At 37.3% G+C, this 18241-nt stretch overlaps 2 protein-coding genes across 2 annotated transcripts; both read left to right on the forward strand.

The window, feature by feature from the left end:
- Window positions 1-790: 790 nt before the first annotated feature.
- Window positions 791-5501, forward strand: LOC114366394 (gustatory receptor 5a for trehalose-like). Its single transcript, XM_028323258.1, has 9 exons — window positions 791-924; window positions 1141-1327; window positions 1758-1967; window positions 2600-2704; window positions 3114-3298; window positions 3623-3786; window positions 4229-4400; window positions 4806-4895; window positions 5406-5501. Exons 1-9 carry the CDS (start codon window positions 862-864, stop codon window positions 5499-5501), a joined length of 1272 nt encoding a protein of 423 aa, XP_028179059.1. The 5' UTR covers window positions 791-861.
- Window positions 5502-8061: 2560 nt separating this feature from the next.
- LOC114366410 (gustatory receptor for sugar taste 64a) lies at window positions 8062-13092 on the forward strand. The gene is made up of 9 exons (XM_028323279.1): window positions 8062-8144; window positions 8530-8716; window positions 9070-9279; window positions 9808-9912; window positions 10138-10319; window positions 10721-10890; window positions 11851-12016; window positions 12398-12487; window positions 12980-13092. The coding sequence occupies exons 2-9, from the start codon at window positions 8530-8532 to the stop codon at window positions 13031-13033; spliced, it is 1164 nt and encodes a 387-aa protein (XP_028179080.1). The 5' UTR covers window positions 8062-8144; the 3' UTR covers window positions 13034-13092.
- The last annotated feature ends 5149 nt before the right edge of the window (window positions 13093-18241 follow it).

The raw sequence follows: 18241 nt of genomic DNA on the forward strand, positions 1-18241 counted from the left end.
TGTGGTAGTACTAAATGTATGGAAGACGGGAACATTGAATTTTTTGATAGATCCCGTTTATTCTGTAACCTAATATTGATACCATTGGATAGAGCTTGTAAAGCACTTTTAGAATCAGTAATTAGTTTTACGATATCATGTGTAGTTTTTAAAATAATGTGACTTTACCAAATGTATGGAAGCTGGAAACATTGAATTTTCGGATAGAACCAGTTTATTCAGAAACCTATTATTAATACCATTTGATAGAGCTCATGAAGCACTTTCAGGATCAGTAACTAGTTTTTTGATATCTTGTATAGTTTAGAAATAATCGAGTGAGATCACTTATCGTTTCCACCCTGTATAACCGTTACAACCTCTCGCCTGACAAGCATTTTTAGGTAGCTACCAAAGCCACGATAATTCTAACTTCATGATAGTCCATCGTTCTTGCCTGTGTTGGGAGCATGCGCTGATAAACTTTCAGCTTTTATAAAATAACGAAGGTCTGGCGTTCACGTGCTCTGGCCCTAGGTATCGCGGTTCAGTCCTAGTTACACTGGACATGCAAATATGTAGCCCCACTATAATAGCATAGTCAGGGTAATTGAAGCGACGGTTTTGTTGTTTAGGTGGCAGAATATTGAAATAAAGTTTAGTGATTCATTGATAACATGGAAAGCCAATCGTTAATTTCATTCTTCGACAGAGAATGTTTTGTGCCTGTGTGTTTTGTGTATATTGTAGTGTTCAGAACTGGTTCTGTTATTGAAAGATATTTTTCCATCGTACGAAAATCGAATTTCTACTTATCCTCGTGACAATATAAAAAATAATATAAACTTTAAAATATTAGTAAAATAATAAATAAGTCAAGAAATGTCGGCAAATAAAAACACTAGTCAGAATAAATTGATTTTGCCAGATCAACCTTATCATGATGTAAGTAAGTATTACGATTTGATTTACAAACGAATAACGACGTAAACCTGCAAAATCTTAATATTAATAATCCATCAACCATTCCCCAATGTACTCGTATCTGCCTGCACTTATTTGATTTGATTTTGAGATTGATGGTGTCGGAAAACATACTTAAATTCCCATGATAAAAAAAGGGAATAATACTAGCATCTATGATTGTCTCTTGTTTTTCAGACTTTCCTCAACACCATGTCTAAAACCTTCCTCTGGGCTCGGCTTTTCGGGGTGATGAGTAAAGGCTCTCGGTGGTGGAATTTGTGGGCTATAATTCTGCTTGGAACTCTATTGATCATAGAGATAGCTGCCATTTGGAAGGTAATAAAAGCGTTAGCTGGATGGGCCGTGGACACTGCGGGGCATCGTGAGTATTTCGAAAAAAGAACAATCCCATTCACTCTAGATCTTAGAGAAGAAAGACCTTCCTTACCATTTCAACCTGAATCACCATTGCTAGACAACTGATTCCACACGGACTTCCAGGCACTTTACAAATCTTCACCAGATTTTTGGGTTAACGAGGGGATGCCTTGTCCACATTACGTCTTTCAGTCTGTGGTCACCACTTAACTTCGGCGTCTCACAAAAATATGCATTAGAAATATTATCTCTGGAACCCCTTCAAAACTTGTGTACCCTACGCACTAATAAGGCGCGCTATGACTAAACACAATGAAATCTTAGCATCTAATGGGTATCAAAATATAAAATAAACTATAGCACCCTCGATTGCAGTTATAATTCGATGGATTTACGAGTAATCCAAAAATATTGAACTAGCTATTCTTTTTCAGGCAGCGTTACAGCCAGACTTTCCGGAACAATGTTCTACTCAACTGTAATCGCTTCGCAAATATTATGTTCACGGTTATCATTGAATTGGAATACTTTATCAAGCTACTGGATGTCGATCGAACGAGCGGTGGCTATCAACACAGCTCCAGACCAGAAGATAAGGACGCGAATGATTACCGCTATGAGTATCATGGCGGTTTTATCTACTTGTAAGGACATAATTAATAGATCCAAGGGTTTTTCTACCTTACTTTAACTGTAATAAACGTCAAAAGTGCCTCTGTGGTCTAGTGGTAAGACCAGCTTGCAACCTGCTTCAGACGCAGAGGTCCCGGGTTCGATTCCCAGTGGGGACAGATTTTTCTGTTCGGTTTGGTTGGTGGTAGGGCTTGTTCTAAGTCCGCCTGGCTAGCTACCACCATCTTACCTAAGTCTGTCGCCATAACAACAATGTTAACAGCATTATTGTGTTCCGGCAGTTAGAGGTAAGATAACCAGTTCCTCCGTGGTTGAGGATTCCGGGTGAAGCTCGCTTCCACCTTCGGCTTGATCGACACTTACCATCAGGTGAGATACAGGCCAAGAGCTTCCTCGTTGTGGATAAAAAAAAAGTATGTCAAACTCCATACATATAACCGTTTTTTCCCAACAAGTCACGCCCAAAGGAATAACACTGTTACTCGTTGGGACATTGGTTTAAATATCTTCCCAACCTGTCACACTTTAGCCAGTAACAGTGTGACTCATAGAGAAAAAGCAATCCATACCCAATTCTTTAGCCCTGTGAGTACAGTACTCTTTTTCTGTCGTTTCGTGGTTTCAACTTTTCTGTCCTTTTCAGTTGAACACCTGATAAGTATTATAGCATTGATCGGTTTTGATTGCCCGTCCCACCTCATTTTGAGACGCTATACTGCGAGATCGCATGGCTTCCTGTTTTTAAGAGGTAGGTTATAGTGGAGTAAATACATAGTTTAATATTCAAATGTGTTTGTATTTGTTACATAGGAATCTTTTTGCTAATGTTTCTACGAAGGTTTCAGCTCCCAGCTCATGACCGATGCATCCCACCTCTACAGCTGGGATGCATTGGTAGGTCGATTATATGGGTCAGATGTGACTTAAATAATGTTAGATTAAAATATCTCGTGAAATAAAATGGCAACAACCATAAGTGCGTAGTTTTTGCATTGAAATCATACCAAGAATTTGTTGAGTGTGCAATGATTAAATAACTTCAAAATATTTTTTTAGATGCAGGCTGCTACCAACATCTGGAAGTCATTGGAGGTCTATGTTCAGCAGTGGACGACACGTCCCGTGGCTGAAATTATGATGATGATGATTTTTTTTAGATGACTATTCAGTGTGGTTCGCCGTGCCACTGCTATTCATCAGCAATATAGCGACAATACTGTGGAACTTTCAAGATACACTGGTCATTTTGATATGTATGGGGCTCAGCTCGAGATACAGCAGACTAAACAAATACGTAGCCAGCGTCTGCGTAGCAGAAAACAAAATTGGGCAAGAAAACATGGTAAATCGGTACTTAACTGTTTTAATTATTTTTCTGTAACTTAGTCGTTTTTCTCTTTTGCGTACTAATAAAAATATGAATATTTTTAAAATAATAGGTATTAGTAATTTGTGTACTTAAGTAATACATTCCCGTTAATACCTAATACTAAGCTAAATAAGTACGAGTGGGTTTACTAACGGCACCGGGCTTGAATCAGATCATTCCTTAGTTAGATCACAAGTCTGATAACTTCCCCGATCGGTTAATACCGTTTCAAATGTTTTGTTTGGTAGTTGATGGTTACTTCTATTATTGTAAAAACTAAGTAAAGAAACATTTCAGAAAGCAGAAGTCGTCCGAGTATACTCCTGGCGTAAGATCAGAGAAGCTTACGTGAAGCAGGCCGCGTTGGTTCGAAAGCTGGATGAAGCTTTGGGAGAAATTATACTACTCACTTCTTTTGGAAATTTCTACTTTATTTGCTTACAATTGTTTCTGGGGATAACGTAAGTTAAAAATGTAATACACCCTATTATGCAGTGTGCTATTTATATACTTGATCAAAAAGGATCGATTCTACTGCTCAAATAAAACAACCATCCCTAAGGGACCGAAGTTCAAATAAAAAGAAATCACATCCTTTTCATCAGCAATCAAATCAGTAACTTAGTTTGGTGAAGTTGTTTTGAGAATTTGATATTAGACTTGTAGGAAAAGTAATAAGTAGAATCAACCCTTTTGTTTCATGTCTACTCCTTTTTAAGACACTATTTTTCGTTGCTATGAAATTAAGGGCGCGGCTCCATTGAATTTTATAGGCTCTCGGTAAGCTTTCGCTACCGCGTAAGCCGAGCGTGCAGCCATGTCGTGCCGCTGCCGCGCCGACAAGTCAGAAAAAAGCCTAAGTTAATAACCAATTTAATGATGCCCCGCGATTTTTTTTCGCAGGGAAGGTCTATCAAGCACATCCACGCTCAAGCTGGTCTATTACCTAGTTTCGTCACTATGGCTGGTCATCAGGTTCACATGGATGGTCCTGGCTGCGGCCGACGTCCATGTCCATTCCAGACACGCACTGCAGTACCTTCATAGCTGCAATTCGAAACACTATAATGTAGAGGTACTAAATCTGTTGCTGGCTCCATTGTCCAACAATCATCACGAGTATATGGGATTATTTCCACCTCTCGTTCCCACCGTTGTATCTCCTGTGTAACCAGGATCTACAGTTTGGCCAACCAATGAAGGCCAAGTTTGTCCCGGGGAAGGAGAAACTGTCATTGGATCCGCAACGAAATGAATCAGAAGAACATAGGAGTTCAAAGTCCAACACTCTAGCCAATTCCAATTCTCTCCTAACGCCGGCGCTACACATTGGGTAATGGGTATATTGGCGCCAAGTTATAGTCCTGTATTCAATACACCATGTACTTAGATCGGTTGTGGGCCTTGGCCAGATATTCGACATACATTTTGTAACATTGCATCCAATGTTGTAATTAGTTGTTATTTACGATACTTACAGATAGAGAGGCTTCAGAACCAGCTGAATAAGGACTATGTTGCTTTGACAGGAGTTGGATTTTTTTCCATAGAAAAAAATATACTTTTGCGGGTAAGTAAAAGTAAGATTTTTTTAACATCTTGGCCTGCATTTCACCTGATAAAAAGTGATGATCAGGCCGAAGGAAAAAGAAAAAGAAGAGGCAATGGGCAGGGAACATAGTACGCAGAACTGACTGCCGATATGGCAGCGAGTTTCTGGAGAGGATGGATGTCACGTACCAGAAAGTGCAGTGTGTGGCGTCCACCCACAAGGTGTACTAACGACCTTATACAGGGTGTCCCAAAAAGTAGTGTCAAGCCGAAGCCCAGAGGTAGAGCATCACTAGGGCTATCCGAATCACCCCCATGTATGTTTCGAAAACTATAAAAAGTCGCGGTGATTCCGGTAGCCCTACCGGAATACCGGCTACGGAAGCATTACTAAGATGCTTTAACTCTGGGCTTCGGCTTGACACTACTTTTTGGGACACCCTGTATAGGTAGCACAGGCACACAGCACGTCAGCAGTGGACGTCCTATGGCTGAAATGACGATGATAACATGATAACATTGTACGCAGATGGCAGCGGCAGTAGTCACGTACGAGCTGGTACTTATCCAGTTTGACGACAAAGGTTCTTCGGACATCCCAAGCAATTCTACTGGTCTACAGTAAAAACAATAGTCATTAAATAATAATAATAATATGATACATTGATTTGGTATGATTAGGTTAACCCTTTATTATGTTTTTTTTTGTGATAAGAAGAAAATATTATTTTTTTATGAAGTTTTTCATTTTTTATGACACCAAAAGTGGCCAAAAAGTTGACAACAAAACAACCTTACGCCCGTATTCACAAACGATGCTTGCTTAAGTGAAGCAGAAAATTGAACGCAAAGTGTTGAATAGAGCTCTGTGATACCTCATAGTAATGTTTGTGAATATGTGCGTTATTCTATTTATTGTAAGAAACTCGTGTTACGAACTTATTAGCTACTTTGGGTGTCACGAACTATTTGTCACTGACTGTACCACGTCAAATAAGAACAATACTGCTTGTTTTAACCGACTTCAAACAAGGGGAGGTTCTCAAATCATATTTGTTTTTTTAACGTCAACAATATAGACATATATATAAAACTTAAAAAAGACTGACTGACTGACTGACTGACTGACATAGTGATCTATCAACGCACAGCCCAAACTACTGGACGGATCGGGCTGAAATTTGGCATGCAGTTGCAGGTAGATGTTATGACGTAGGCATCCGCTACGAAAGGATTTAACGAAACTCCACCCATAAGGGGGTAAAACGGGATCCACGGCTCCACGCGGACGAAGTCGCGGGCGGCCGCTAGTCCTTCATAAAACTCACACAAAAATCACGATGTATTATTTAGGCCCTTATGGGACACCCTGTGTAATGTGAATAGTTTAACAAAACTTGTTACTGATTGTAACGATAGTAATTCGACCCCATTACGAATAAATATTAATGTACATGTCAATGCTTCAGTCAAATAGGTGGTTAGCATATTAAGTAAACAAAACTAATGGATTTCATGCAGGTATTTAGCTTTACTTCCATTTTAGTTTTAGTTGGAGCGGCGTGCTGGTACAGTCAGCGTCAAATAGCTAGTGACAAAGTAGCCAATAAGTTCGCAAAACGTTGGTTGCAATAGGCTAGTTTCCTAAAAAAAAATTGGACACGTATATTTTTAATTGTCAATCAAACAAATAATTACAAAGTTATAGTATGTTGAAGTTCCGCGCGACGTCACAAAGTGCTGCACTTTTAAGCACTCATTGACGTCACGGGCCTTTTCTTTAGAACTTTGACACGCTTTATCTCTTTACATTTTCATTAGTTTGAAAAAGTGAAAAATACGTGTCGAGTATTTTTTGATAAGCTAACTGACGAACTAATTAAAACTCTTGCTTTTTTACCCAGGAAACATCCCTGGTTGTGTTGTCAACTTTTTGGCCACTTTGGGTGTTAGGAATTATTTGACACTGACTGTACTAATAACCTTTATGTCAGACATCACGTTTGTGTCACATATTGTTTATTATTTCAATATGCCTTGAAGTTTCAAGGCACGTTCACTACACGTTCCAAATATAGCTTGCTCTACCGGTACTTCGGGAAATCATAATATCGGCTTCCAAAGGTACCTAATTCAAATTATACATAGTTTTTTAAGTTAACATGTTTATGGTTATGGTATGGTATGGTAAACATTACTATGAGGTCTCACAGTGCGCGTACACGCACAGGGTGACATACACACCAATCACAGAACTCTATTCAACGCTGTGCATTCGATTTTCTGCTTCATATAAGCAAACATCGTTTGTTAATACGGGCTAGTTAAATAGTTAAAGTACGCAAGTAAATTCGCGGGCATAGGCTAGTCATAGTCTTAGCATAGTAAAATTATTAATTAGGAAAGATTTGTATTTTTGTATGTTTGCAACGAGCCATCTTAAAAACTGCTGGATCGATTCCAAAAAATATTTCAACATCAGAGGTGGAATTGTGTAAAGCAATCGTAATAATTTGACAGTTCATATCGTACGATTGTTCTGTCAAACGCTTTGTTTAACTGACTTTATCGTACGATATGAACTGTCAAACGATTACGATTGATTTACACAATTTCACCTCAGAATGGCACATTATTGTTGAATAACTTAGAATATTTATTACTAAAATGCGAGCAAAGCCGTGGGCAAGGGCTAGCTACGTAAAAAGAAATGCTGACTCACTTGTCACTTGACTTGTTTACCTTTAAATGCCACATAATGATGCCGTTTATGAATCACAATACTTAGCACATAAATAATAAAGCGTGTTTATGTTTGTGGATAAAACCCTTCCAAACATTTGTAGTCTCTATGATTAATATAATCGACACGTAGTGAACAAAGACGTGTTATTCATCAAAATGTTTGATAGTAGCTTGTCACAAACAAATATACCCTCACGCAAACCATGAGCAGTTATAGAATAAACAAGATCAGATGTGACAGTGCATGCATGATTGAGCCCAATTAGTGATATAACTTTTATTTTTCAAAATAAGTACTAGTGTTTTACAGAGATATTTTTTTTTTCAACAACGAGGAAGCTCTTGGCCTGTATCTCACCTGATGGTAAGTGATGATCAGGACGAAGGTGGAAGCGAGCTTCACCCGGAATCCTCATCCACGGAGGAAACAAATGAAAGCTAATCGTAGTCTGAAATACTGAAAATATTCTCAAAAATTACTTTAGGAAAAAATACGAGAAAAATTGAACTTCGACAGCGAGACGTAAGTATAGATTTTTTTTAAATCTTTTTTTATATTGGTAGGTTTGACTATTTATTATAGATCGTTTCATCCACGAAAACGCGCCCCACCAATTTCGGTCGAGGGAAGCGCGCGGTACGGGGAGTTTGATCCGAGCAATTCGAGCGTCATTATTGTAGCGTGCGTGTGCACTCATGGATAATTTAGCGTGTACCGAAAACACTCAAACATTAGAGGAAGAATGGTGGGGCGCGTCTCCGTGGATGAAACGATCTATAGTAAGGTATTGATGTTATTTTTGTCTTTAGGGCTAAATATTCTTTGAAACATTATATTAACACTTGGAAACTTTCTATTGTACGTTGGCTTAAATAAAACATGTCGATATTTATTTATTCGTTTCCAGATGTTCCTCCCCACTTTGACGCACATATTTACAGTGGCCCAGTGGGTCGGGATTCCCACATATGGGAATAAAATGTCTTTGGTTTGGGCTATCATTGTACTCTCAATGCTGACAGCTATAGAAGCCGCTGCTATTTGGACGCTCATAAAAATATTAACTGGAGTTGCTAAGCATGTTGACGATGGACGTAAGTTGTTGTATTCACCCTACTTATTATGTTTGTAAAGGTGCGTCCACATTATGCAAGATGATATACAGACTTTTTTATTGAACAAGCCCACATTGTTATAATAGTGCACACGTCGTCCATTCATTTGAATGATTAACGTGTGTTACATAGTCTGGAGGACTCACCTTGTTATTCTACGACATAAAAAAATGGATGCAATCAAGATCTGTGTGTTTCAACGGACGGGTTCTGGTATTCCTGGTAACCTGTGTTTATTTTTTTAATAAATACTTTTTTTACTTTATTTGTTCGAGTAATTAAGTACAAAATAGTTTTTTTAGCTGTGCTGTGAGGTTTTAATTTCTTTTCAGGTGGCCTGACGGCAAGACTCTCTGGCAGTATATTCTATGGCAATGGTTTTCTCTCTCTCATTCTATCTTGGAAGTTCATATCCTCGTGGAGAAGACTCTCCGTCTACTGGAAGAGAGCCGAGTTGTTGGACGCTACACTGGGTCCACCCGACGCTACCATCCAAAGGAGAGTCATTATTGTAGCGTGCTTCATCTCAATATGCTCTATTGGTAATGTATAATACCTACTCTACCTGTCTGCACCAATCACCATCTTCATCATCTTTTTAGCTACAAACAGAACGTACAATGCTGAACATAGGTTTCCCTCATAATGCCTACTGTATGCATCACTCGTCATCATCATTTCAGCTACAGAGCGTTCAATTTTGAGCATAGGTTTCCCCCAATGATGACCATTGGCCGGTTGGCAGCGACCTGCATCCAAAGTCTTCCTACAACTTTTGATAATATTATAAATTTTATGAAAAAATGTTACGTATTGCCACCTTGTCCCAAAATAAGCAATGTGTATGCACTGTGGTCACCAGAAAACTGATGAACATACGAGTATTTCAATTATTTTAACATTATACATGGACAAAAATGATTGAATTGTGTCCTGTACAATTTAAGCAAGTGGAATCCGTGATCTCTTGCTGAGTGGTCCGTGAGGTAACCACCAGGCCAGGTGGTGGTAAAATACTAATCTACGAGTATGTATACCTCTTTGTGTTCTAAACTGTATTCTTGTTGCAGTGGAACATTTGCTAAGCATGTTTATGGCCATAGGCTTTGACACTCTGCCAATGGATTACTTACATAAGTACATTTTAAATTCCCATGCATTTCTGATAAGACCTGGTAAGTACTTTATATGATATTTTTTTCAATTCAATATGTTAGTTGACTAGTTAGTTAGTTTTAAATAAGTATTATAACCTAATTTAAAAACTTTTGTTCGACATTATGATAAATATACCAGATAGACTTTTCATACTTATTGAACTGTTGAGAATAGTTTGGGAAAAATGCTTGAAATGATTATTTTGTATATCTAAAATAAATCACAAATTAATGCAATTTTAGATACTTACAGCCTATGGACTGCAATCCCGATATTTTTTATAAGCAAAATAGCAACAATATTATGGAATTTTCAAGATCTAATAATAATTTTGATAAGCATGGGACTCACTTCACGCTACCACAGATTAAATTTATACGTCAATTCGCTAGTAAAAAAGGAAAACGTGGACAAAGAGAAAAGGGTAATGTTTTTGAAACTTGAAGCATTTTTTGATTGAATTTTGAACCATAAGTTGTAGCATAATATAAGTATAGCAATAGCGCATCAGATTATACATTTTATCTGCAAATTCGCCTCTATTACAAGTGACTTAAGATCTCACAGTATTCTGCTTAATGTGCCGTTGTCTCTACAATAAGTAATTACGAGACTGTTGTCCCTAAATCAATTTTGACTAGCAACTATTAAGACTGATTTAATATTTTTCCTTCTCTAACTGTGGTCCCAATAACAATCTGGTAGGGAAGTACAATAATCCACCACTGTGTCTTTTTACACTGTAGTTTGTCATGTCAACGGTGGAGTTCAGTGACTCAGTTGCCCTCTGTAGCTATTTTATAGATTTAGATACTTTTTTTTCAGATCAGCACAGCAAAATATGTGCGCAACCAAAAATGGCGTCGCGTTCGCGAGGCGTACGTGCGCCAAGCTACACTAGTGCGTATGGTGGACGCACAAATTGGCGCGCTGGTTCTTCTGTCAAATATTAACAACTTCTTCTTCATCTGCCTCCAATTATTCTTGGGTCTAAAGTAAGTACATACTAATTATAAATGTGAAACTATGCCTACAACTCCCACACTGGCTCGATGTGTTGGGGAGGCTTGATGTTCGCAGATTTGTCCCTTAGTAACCTTTTAATAGCTCTTGAGGAAGAGGGGGCTTAATCTACTCTCAATCATTCTCATTTCTGCCACATGATGTAGTCCAGCTTTGAAGATAGGCCTCCCCTAATGATTTCCATACTGACCGGTTGGTAACGACCTGCATCCAGCGCCTTCCTGCTAACTTTATGAGGTCGTTGGTCCACCTTGGATGGGCGTTCTACGCTGCGCTTGCCGCACTCTATACCAGGCCTGTTCATCTCCGCGAGTTTACATCGAAAACAAAACACGCACGATGGCCCACCTACAGGATACTATTCGACAAGGCCTCACATACGAGCGAACATTGACTCACGCACGCGTATTCTTGTGTATGATGGAAGAAAATAAAGAAAATGGTGTACTAAATACTGTGCAGTATTTAACTGCCTAAATAATAATAAAAACACAGAATGTACTTTTTTAAGTTGCCTCAAGACACAGAGAGGTAAATAAGTGGTTAATATTTATTTTTTTTATTTTTTTTTTTGTTTTTTTTTTTTTTAAATAAAAATATTATTCATGATAATTCATGCTAAATCATGTATTTCCTCCGCCATTTTCCGCAGTTTGGCACCTCACGTCACATCATTTTACCGAAGTCGGCCCTATAGCTTCGGCGCAGTGCCGATCACTGACGTTTGTCAACAAAATGGTGCTTGACTCTTGAGACAGGCTAAATTACACCATATTGTTAATGACATTGAGCATACATTTTTTTAAATACCTTCGCGAAGTAAAACTTCTGTACGTAGTACTTATTATTATTCTGTGTCTATACTCTGCCGAAACCATACGGCATTTTTTAATATTCATAAGTATTTTACTAATCACTTATCATCTTTTCAGCAAAACTGGAGGATCACTGATGAGCTACTTCTACTACTTCTTATCTCTGGGCTGGCTCCTCTTCAGGGCATGCAGCGTGGTGCTGGCTGCTGCTGACGTCCATATTTATTCTAGAACAGCTCTAGAATACATTAGGCTATGTCCGGACTCAGGATATAATGTTGAGGTAATAAGAATATTCCGAAATCTAGGATCTGTCCCATATACAGGATGAATTTGCAATCAGTGTCCAAATTTTTAGGAGCGACTCAGAATCAGTAACTTAATCGATTTACGTAAAAAAAAAACATATAGCTGAAGCTGCTGCTGTTTTTTTTGACGAAGGAAGAGCATCAACTGTGCAGATATGGACCATCCTAGATTAGATTATTAGATTAGATTTGAGTGATTGCTGTCAAAAATTTCCTTTTTTTTTGCATAAAAATCTGTTAGGAAATTGTGCCTCACCTTTGATCACACCGGTGAGGATGAAAGAAACAAAATGTCTGCATATTTTCCGCTAATGTCTTTGATGGAAACCAAACCTAAAGGTGAAATCTTGTTACAGATAAAGAGACTCAACAATCAACTAAGTCACGACTTTGTGGCATTAAGTGGGATGGGATTCTTTTGGTTGAGTAGACAGACATTACTGGAGGTAGGTATTATGTATAGACCAGGATTTTTAAATTATTACAGTCAAGCATCATTATAAAAGTACTTTAATCACATTGCTAAGGGCTAAACGCGGTACGTGCTTGGTCCTTAAATTAAATTATTTCTTTTTCTTGTCTTTAGATGTACAATTTATTGAATATTATTAAGACATTATTAACACTTTAGTGTTTGTTAATAAAGTCTAAATTACAGACTTAAGTCTCAATAATTTCAAATAAAGAAAAAATAGAAATCGTGAACAAGGTCACGCTTATTTGTTCTTTTCTTTCATTTTGCAAGAAAAGGCAAATACATGTGCCATACAGCTTAAATTTAGATCTATGTAACATGTCTTTCAAACATATTATAATGAAAAAAAAAGATTGTGTCTTTGCTCTTAGAAAGAAAAATATCCTTCTAAGGCTATATTGGCACCTATATCTATTTTATTATCTATCGCATGCGACTGATAGAAATGTTTATTTTCTTACAGGTGGCTGGCAACATAATAAAATATGAACTGGTGCTCATTCAGTATGACAAATGATTTCAACGAACGACGATAACATAGGTGGATAAAATCGCACCAAACGGACGCATCTTTAATTTTAAATAAATAAACGTGTCGTTAGAAAATGAATGATTTATTAAAACCTCCTACGGATGTTATTCGTATATCTTTTGATGTAAATACAAATGAATTTAAATAAGCCGAAGTATTTTATAAGATGCGTTTTCTGATACCAAAACTACACAATGTATAATTTGCAAATGTGCGTTCCCTTCGAGAGGCCACTGAGGAAAACGAAGGTTTCGTATACATAAAGATTTAGCAGGACCTCTAAAACAAATGTAGCCAGAATGATAAATTTGTAGGTGTTGTAAGTTGGACGCTACAACCTGCCGAATGTGGTCCCTCAGATGAACTATGTCAAATACGAAATTACTGAATCTGACCAAATAAGATGATTTTGATGAATGGTAATATTTAGGAGGTAAATCGTAGGGCTACATACGAAAATAAGAGCTCTGGATAGTTACTGCAAATAAAGAAAATCTAATCAAACGATGGGCCCTCAGTTCTTCAGTGCACAAATTTTATTTTAATGCTACAAATTGGAACTTAAGACTAAGTTTCTTTGGTAAGGTTTTAATTTTAGCAGAAGTAGCCACAATGCTACCCTGAGAGTACAGGGTTTATATATTCTACTAGTACAGAATAAAAGCTCTAGTAAAGTGAGCCCTCGAAACACACGCTAAAAAACAATTCCATGAGAAATATCCCGCCCAACTCATTGTTTAATAAAAATAATTTACAGCATTAATATGTACAAAATTTGCAGTTTCAAATTGTATTCAAATATTATTGCTTTATAAAGTACTAGCGGCCGCCCGCGACTTCGTACGCGTGAATCCCGTTTTTCCCGCTAATTTCCGTTCCCGTGGGAATTTCGGGAATTCCTTTCTTAGTGCACCTCTACGGTACCTAAGCTACGTCCCTTCCAAATTTCAAGTGCCTACGTTTAGCCGTTTAGGCTGTGCGTTGATCTGTCAGTCAGTCAGTCAGTTTCTCCTTTTATATATTTAGATTTAAAGAAATATCTTGCTTCTTAAATTCTCCGTAATGATTTTGTGTATGTTAACCACATTGTCGATTTTTTTAGGAAACTCAAAACAAAAGTATAAGTACGAGAATACCTAGATTCTGTACGATTGCCTAAGAGGTATTTTGAGATAAATCCGAGTCTATTGATTATTTTAATTTTAATTAAATACGACGTAAAAATTATTTTATTTAAAGTGCCTACGCATGGTGTGATACGGAATAGATTTAGAGCTGTGATACAACAAAATCGATTATTGCCGCGGTTCATTAATCAATAGCAGTGAATCGTTCGTTCGTTTCAGCCAAACCTCCACTGCTGGTCAAAGGCCTCCCCCAAGGATTTCCACAATGGCCGGTCCTGTGCCGCTCGCATCCAGGTACCTCCCGCTACCTTCACCAAATCGTCTGTCCAGTGGGAGGCCTGGCCACGCTACGTCCTCCAGCTCGTCGTCGCCACTCAAGACCTTTCCTGCCCCAGCGGCCATCAGCTCTACGAGCTATGGTCCTCAGCCAAGCTGCCACTTGATTTTAGCGATTCTGCGGGCTATGTCAGTCACTTTGGTTCTCCTACGAATCTCCTCATTTCTGATTTGATCACGTAGGGAAACTCCGAGCATAGCTCGCTCCATCGCCCTTTGGGTGACCTTGAGCCTTCATGAGGCCCATAGTAAACGACCACGTTTCAGATCCGTATACCATCAGTGGCAACACACACTGGTCAATCTTAAGACACTGCGGTATTTCGGACGTGAGAATATCGCGAAGCTTCCCGGCGGGCGCTGCCCAGCCGAGTTGAATTCGACGATTGAGTGAAAATCGCCCTGTATGGTGATTTTTTATCAGTATACTTTTTTTTATTATGCTTTATCTATAGAAATACACTCAACATCAAATAAACCGCACCTTCGGCGACACGAACTTTAAAAATTTTTCTTCTGACACAATCATGGTGCCCCAACAATATTGGTGTTATTTGAAAGCCCAATAAAAATCCTCAAAGAAAATCTAATTTAATAAACGATTAACATATACCTACCATAAATGTGACTTGAAAAAAGACCTCACTTTGGGCTCACCTCTGGGATCATTTAGAACATTTTTTATGGTTATAAAACCAAATAATGATCTCACGTGTCCTCTTTAACAGATCGATAGCGATTAATCCCAACTTAACAGTTTTATAGCCATAAAAGTTGGCTCAAGCGAAACTACTTATTTTTTGAAGAAGTGACTCTGGATCCTTCTAAAGACACATTTTTGGGGTAAAAACCTTTCCTATAATGAAACGAAGTTTAGAACTAGGCTTTTAAATGGTTGTGCTTGTCGCGGGAGGTGCGATTTATTTGATGTCAAGTGTATTTAACAGTACAACTTTATCTTGAATTTTTTTAATCGTGGTATAAGTTGTGTAGGGACACTTTTTCTAGTTATTCATTAATTTTCTGATGTGTGGTTACCCTAATACGAATATTTTGTTCACACATAAATGAGTCACTTTTATTTCAAGAAAGGAAATATTTACACACCATACAGATACTTAAGTTTGTACTACGAAATGACTACGTTTTTNTTGCATTATGTATGTTTATTATGAGTTATTTTAGTATTGTACGTGCCTTAGCCGCCTCTCACATTTGCAGCCTCACTTACTAGGTGTGCTGGAAGAAATTTCTTTTTAGAAATAATCTTATTGTACGTGAACAATAAATAAATAAATAAGAATGACGTCAATTTCGAAACACCCCCTCCCCCCTATCTATCATTTATCGTCATTCGCAAACCAACCCCCCCCCCCCTCATTTAGAATGACGTAATAATTATGGACGGCCCCTTAGGAACTTGTACGGGACAAACTTGACGTTCACTAGTTGGGTTTTTATTGGCGGTGGGAACGAGAGATGAGAATAGTCCTGTTTGTTACGAAATTGTACGTGCTATTTTGCAAAAGTATATTTATAGAGTGTATAATGCTTAAACCACACCAACGCATGTAGATCGCCATCGCTGGCGCGATCACCTTTGATCACACCGATGGCGATCTGCATGCGTTGGTGTGGTTGAAACTTCACATCTTTAACACTGCGGATGAAAGAAACAAAATGTCTGCATATTTTCCGCTAATGTCTTTGATGGGAACCAAACCTAAAGGTGAAATCTTGTTACAGATAAAGAGACTCAACAATCAACTAAGTCACGACTTTGTGGCATTAAGTGGGATGGGATTCTTTTGGTTGAGTAGACAGACATTACTAGAGGTAGGTATTATGTATAGACCAGGATTTTTAAATTATTACAGTCAAGCATCATTATAAAAGTACTTTAATCACATTGCTAAGGGCTAAACGCGGTACGTGCTTGGTCCTTAAATTAAATTCTTTCTTTTTCTTGTCTTTAGATGTACAATTTATTGAATATTATTAAGACATTATTAACACTTTAGTGTTTGTTAATAAAGTCTAAATTACAGACTTAAGTCTCAATAATTTCAAATACAGAAAACATAGAAATCGTGAACAAGGTCACGCTTATTTGTTCTTTTCTTTCATTTTGCAAGAAAAGGCAAAGACATGTGCCATACAGCTTAAATTTAGATCTATGTAACATGTCTTTCAAACATATTATAATGAAAAAAAGATTGTGTCTTTGCTCTTAGAAAGAAAAATATCCTTCTAAGGCTATATTGGCACCTATATCTATTTTATTATCCATCGCATGCGACTGATAGAAATGTTTATTTTCTTACAGGTGGCTGGCAACATAATAAAATATGAACTGGTGCTCATTCAGTATGACAAATGATTTCAACGAACGATGTTAACATAGGTGGATAAAATCGCACCAAACGGACACATCTTTAATGTTAAATTAATAAACGTGTCGTTAGAAAATGAATGATTTATTAAAACCTACTACGGATGTTATTCGTATATCTTTTGATGTACCTAAATACAAATGTATTCCTAAATAAGCCGAAGTATTTTTATAAGATGCGTTTTCTGATACCAAAATTATACAATGTATAATTTGCAAGCAATGTATTTAAGTTTATTTTATTTATTTTAGTTGTAAGAAAGACTGTCTTCAAGTCGATAACTAGTGAAAGATCACTCAGAATAGACCGGAGTGCAGATTCATATTATTTGAGGCACACTTTGTATCGCTGTGCCATTTTACTATGTAGTTTACGTTGAAAGAAAAAAATAAAATGTTTCAAAAAGACAAAACAAAACGTTGCTAAGAACTAGATTGTTTATTTCCAAGGTTGTAGGTATGTCTCATATTTGGCTGAAAACGCTGCACGTTGTCAAGAATCTGCGGTCGTTCAAGAACGAAATAGAGTCCTGTATGTTTTAGAAGCATAAAACACGACAGGCATCAACAGGCATACTATTTGTATATGATCAGAAAAGTTATTTTTGAAGGGTTTTCTTTATGACATTATTTACTTTGTAATTCAGATCTTATTTCGGCGAATTATGTTTGATATGAAGAAAGTTTCAAGTATGATTAAAAAGCTTTTATTGCCACTTTCTTTTTTATTTACTGCTATTTATATTATTATTGTTGAATACTTCACACGTCGTCTAATCTTGCTATTATTTTTGTGTAAGATAGCATAGCCTATTTATCAAGGAAGTTACTGTCTATCTAGCTTGGAACGAATAATGGAACCAGAGAATCAATGAAAAATGTTGCGAAAGCGGGAAGAAATATTCAAACTACTTATTTTCACGCGCACAAAGTCGCGGGCACCGCTAGTTACAAATAAGAATATCAATCCTTAATCATACAACAATAACGATAACTTGTAAGAAGCTACTCGTACTACTCGTACTAAGATTATTAATAATACCAGTACAAATCGGTAGGCTCACTAAGGTACCTGCTAATATGATTGGCTCAGTCCTTATGTTTTCATAATATAACATTTCTACTCACCTTAATAAGGTCTTTGATCAGAATATTACATTATGTATGATTTTCTATGCTTTCCTTTTCATGGGAGCACGATGATAACATTGACTAGGTAACTCATCCTATTAGGAATCAAAAGGGAACCACGTACACCTTTTCGTATACTCTTTTATACACATACATATAGTAATATTTTTTAGGTATAACTGTGGTATCCTAACTCAGTGACATAAA

The sequence above is a fragment of the Ostrinia furnacalis genome, unplaced genomic scaffold, assembly GCF_004193835.3.
Source record: "Ostrinia furnacalis isolate ACB-3 unplaced genomic scaffold, ASM419383v2 OfSCF0631, whole genome shotgun sequence".
Taxonomy (NCBI): Eukaryota; Metazoa; Arthropoda; class Insecta; order Lepidoptera; family Crambidae; genus Ostrinia; species Ostrinia furnacalis.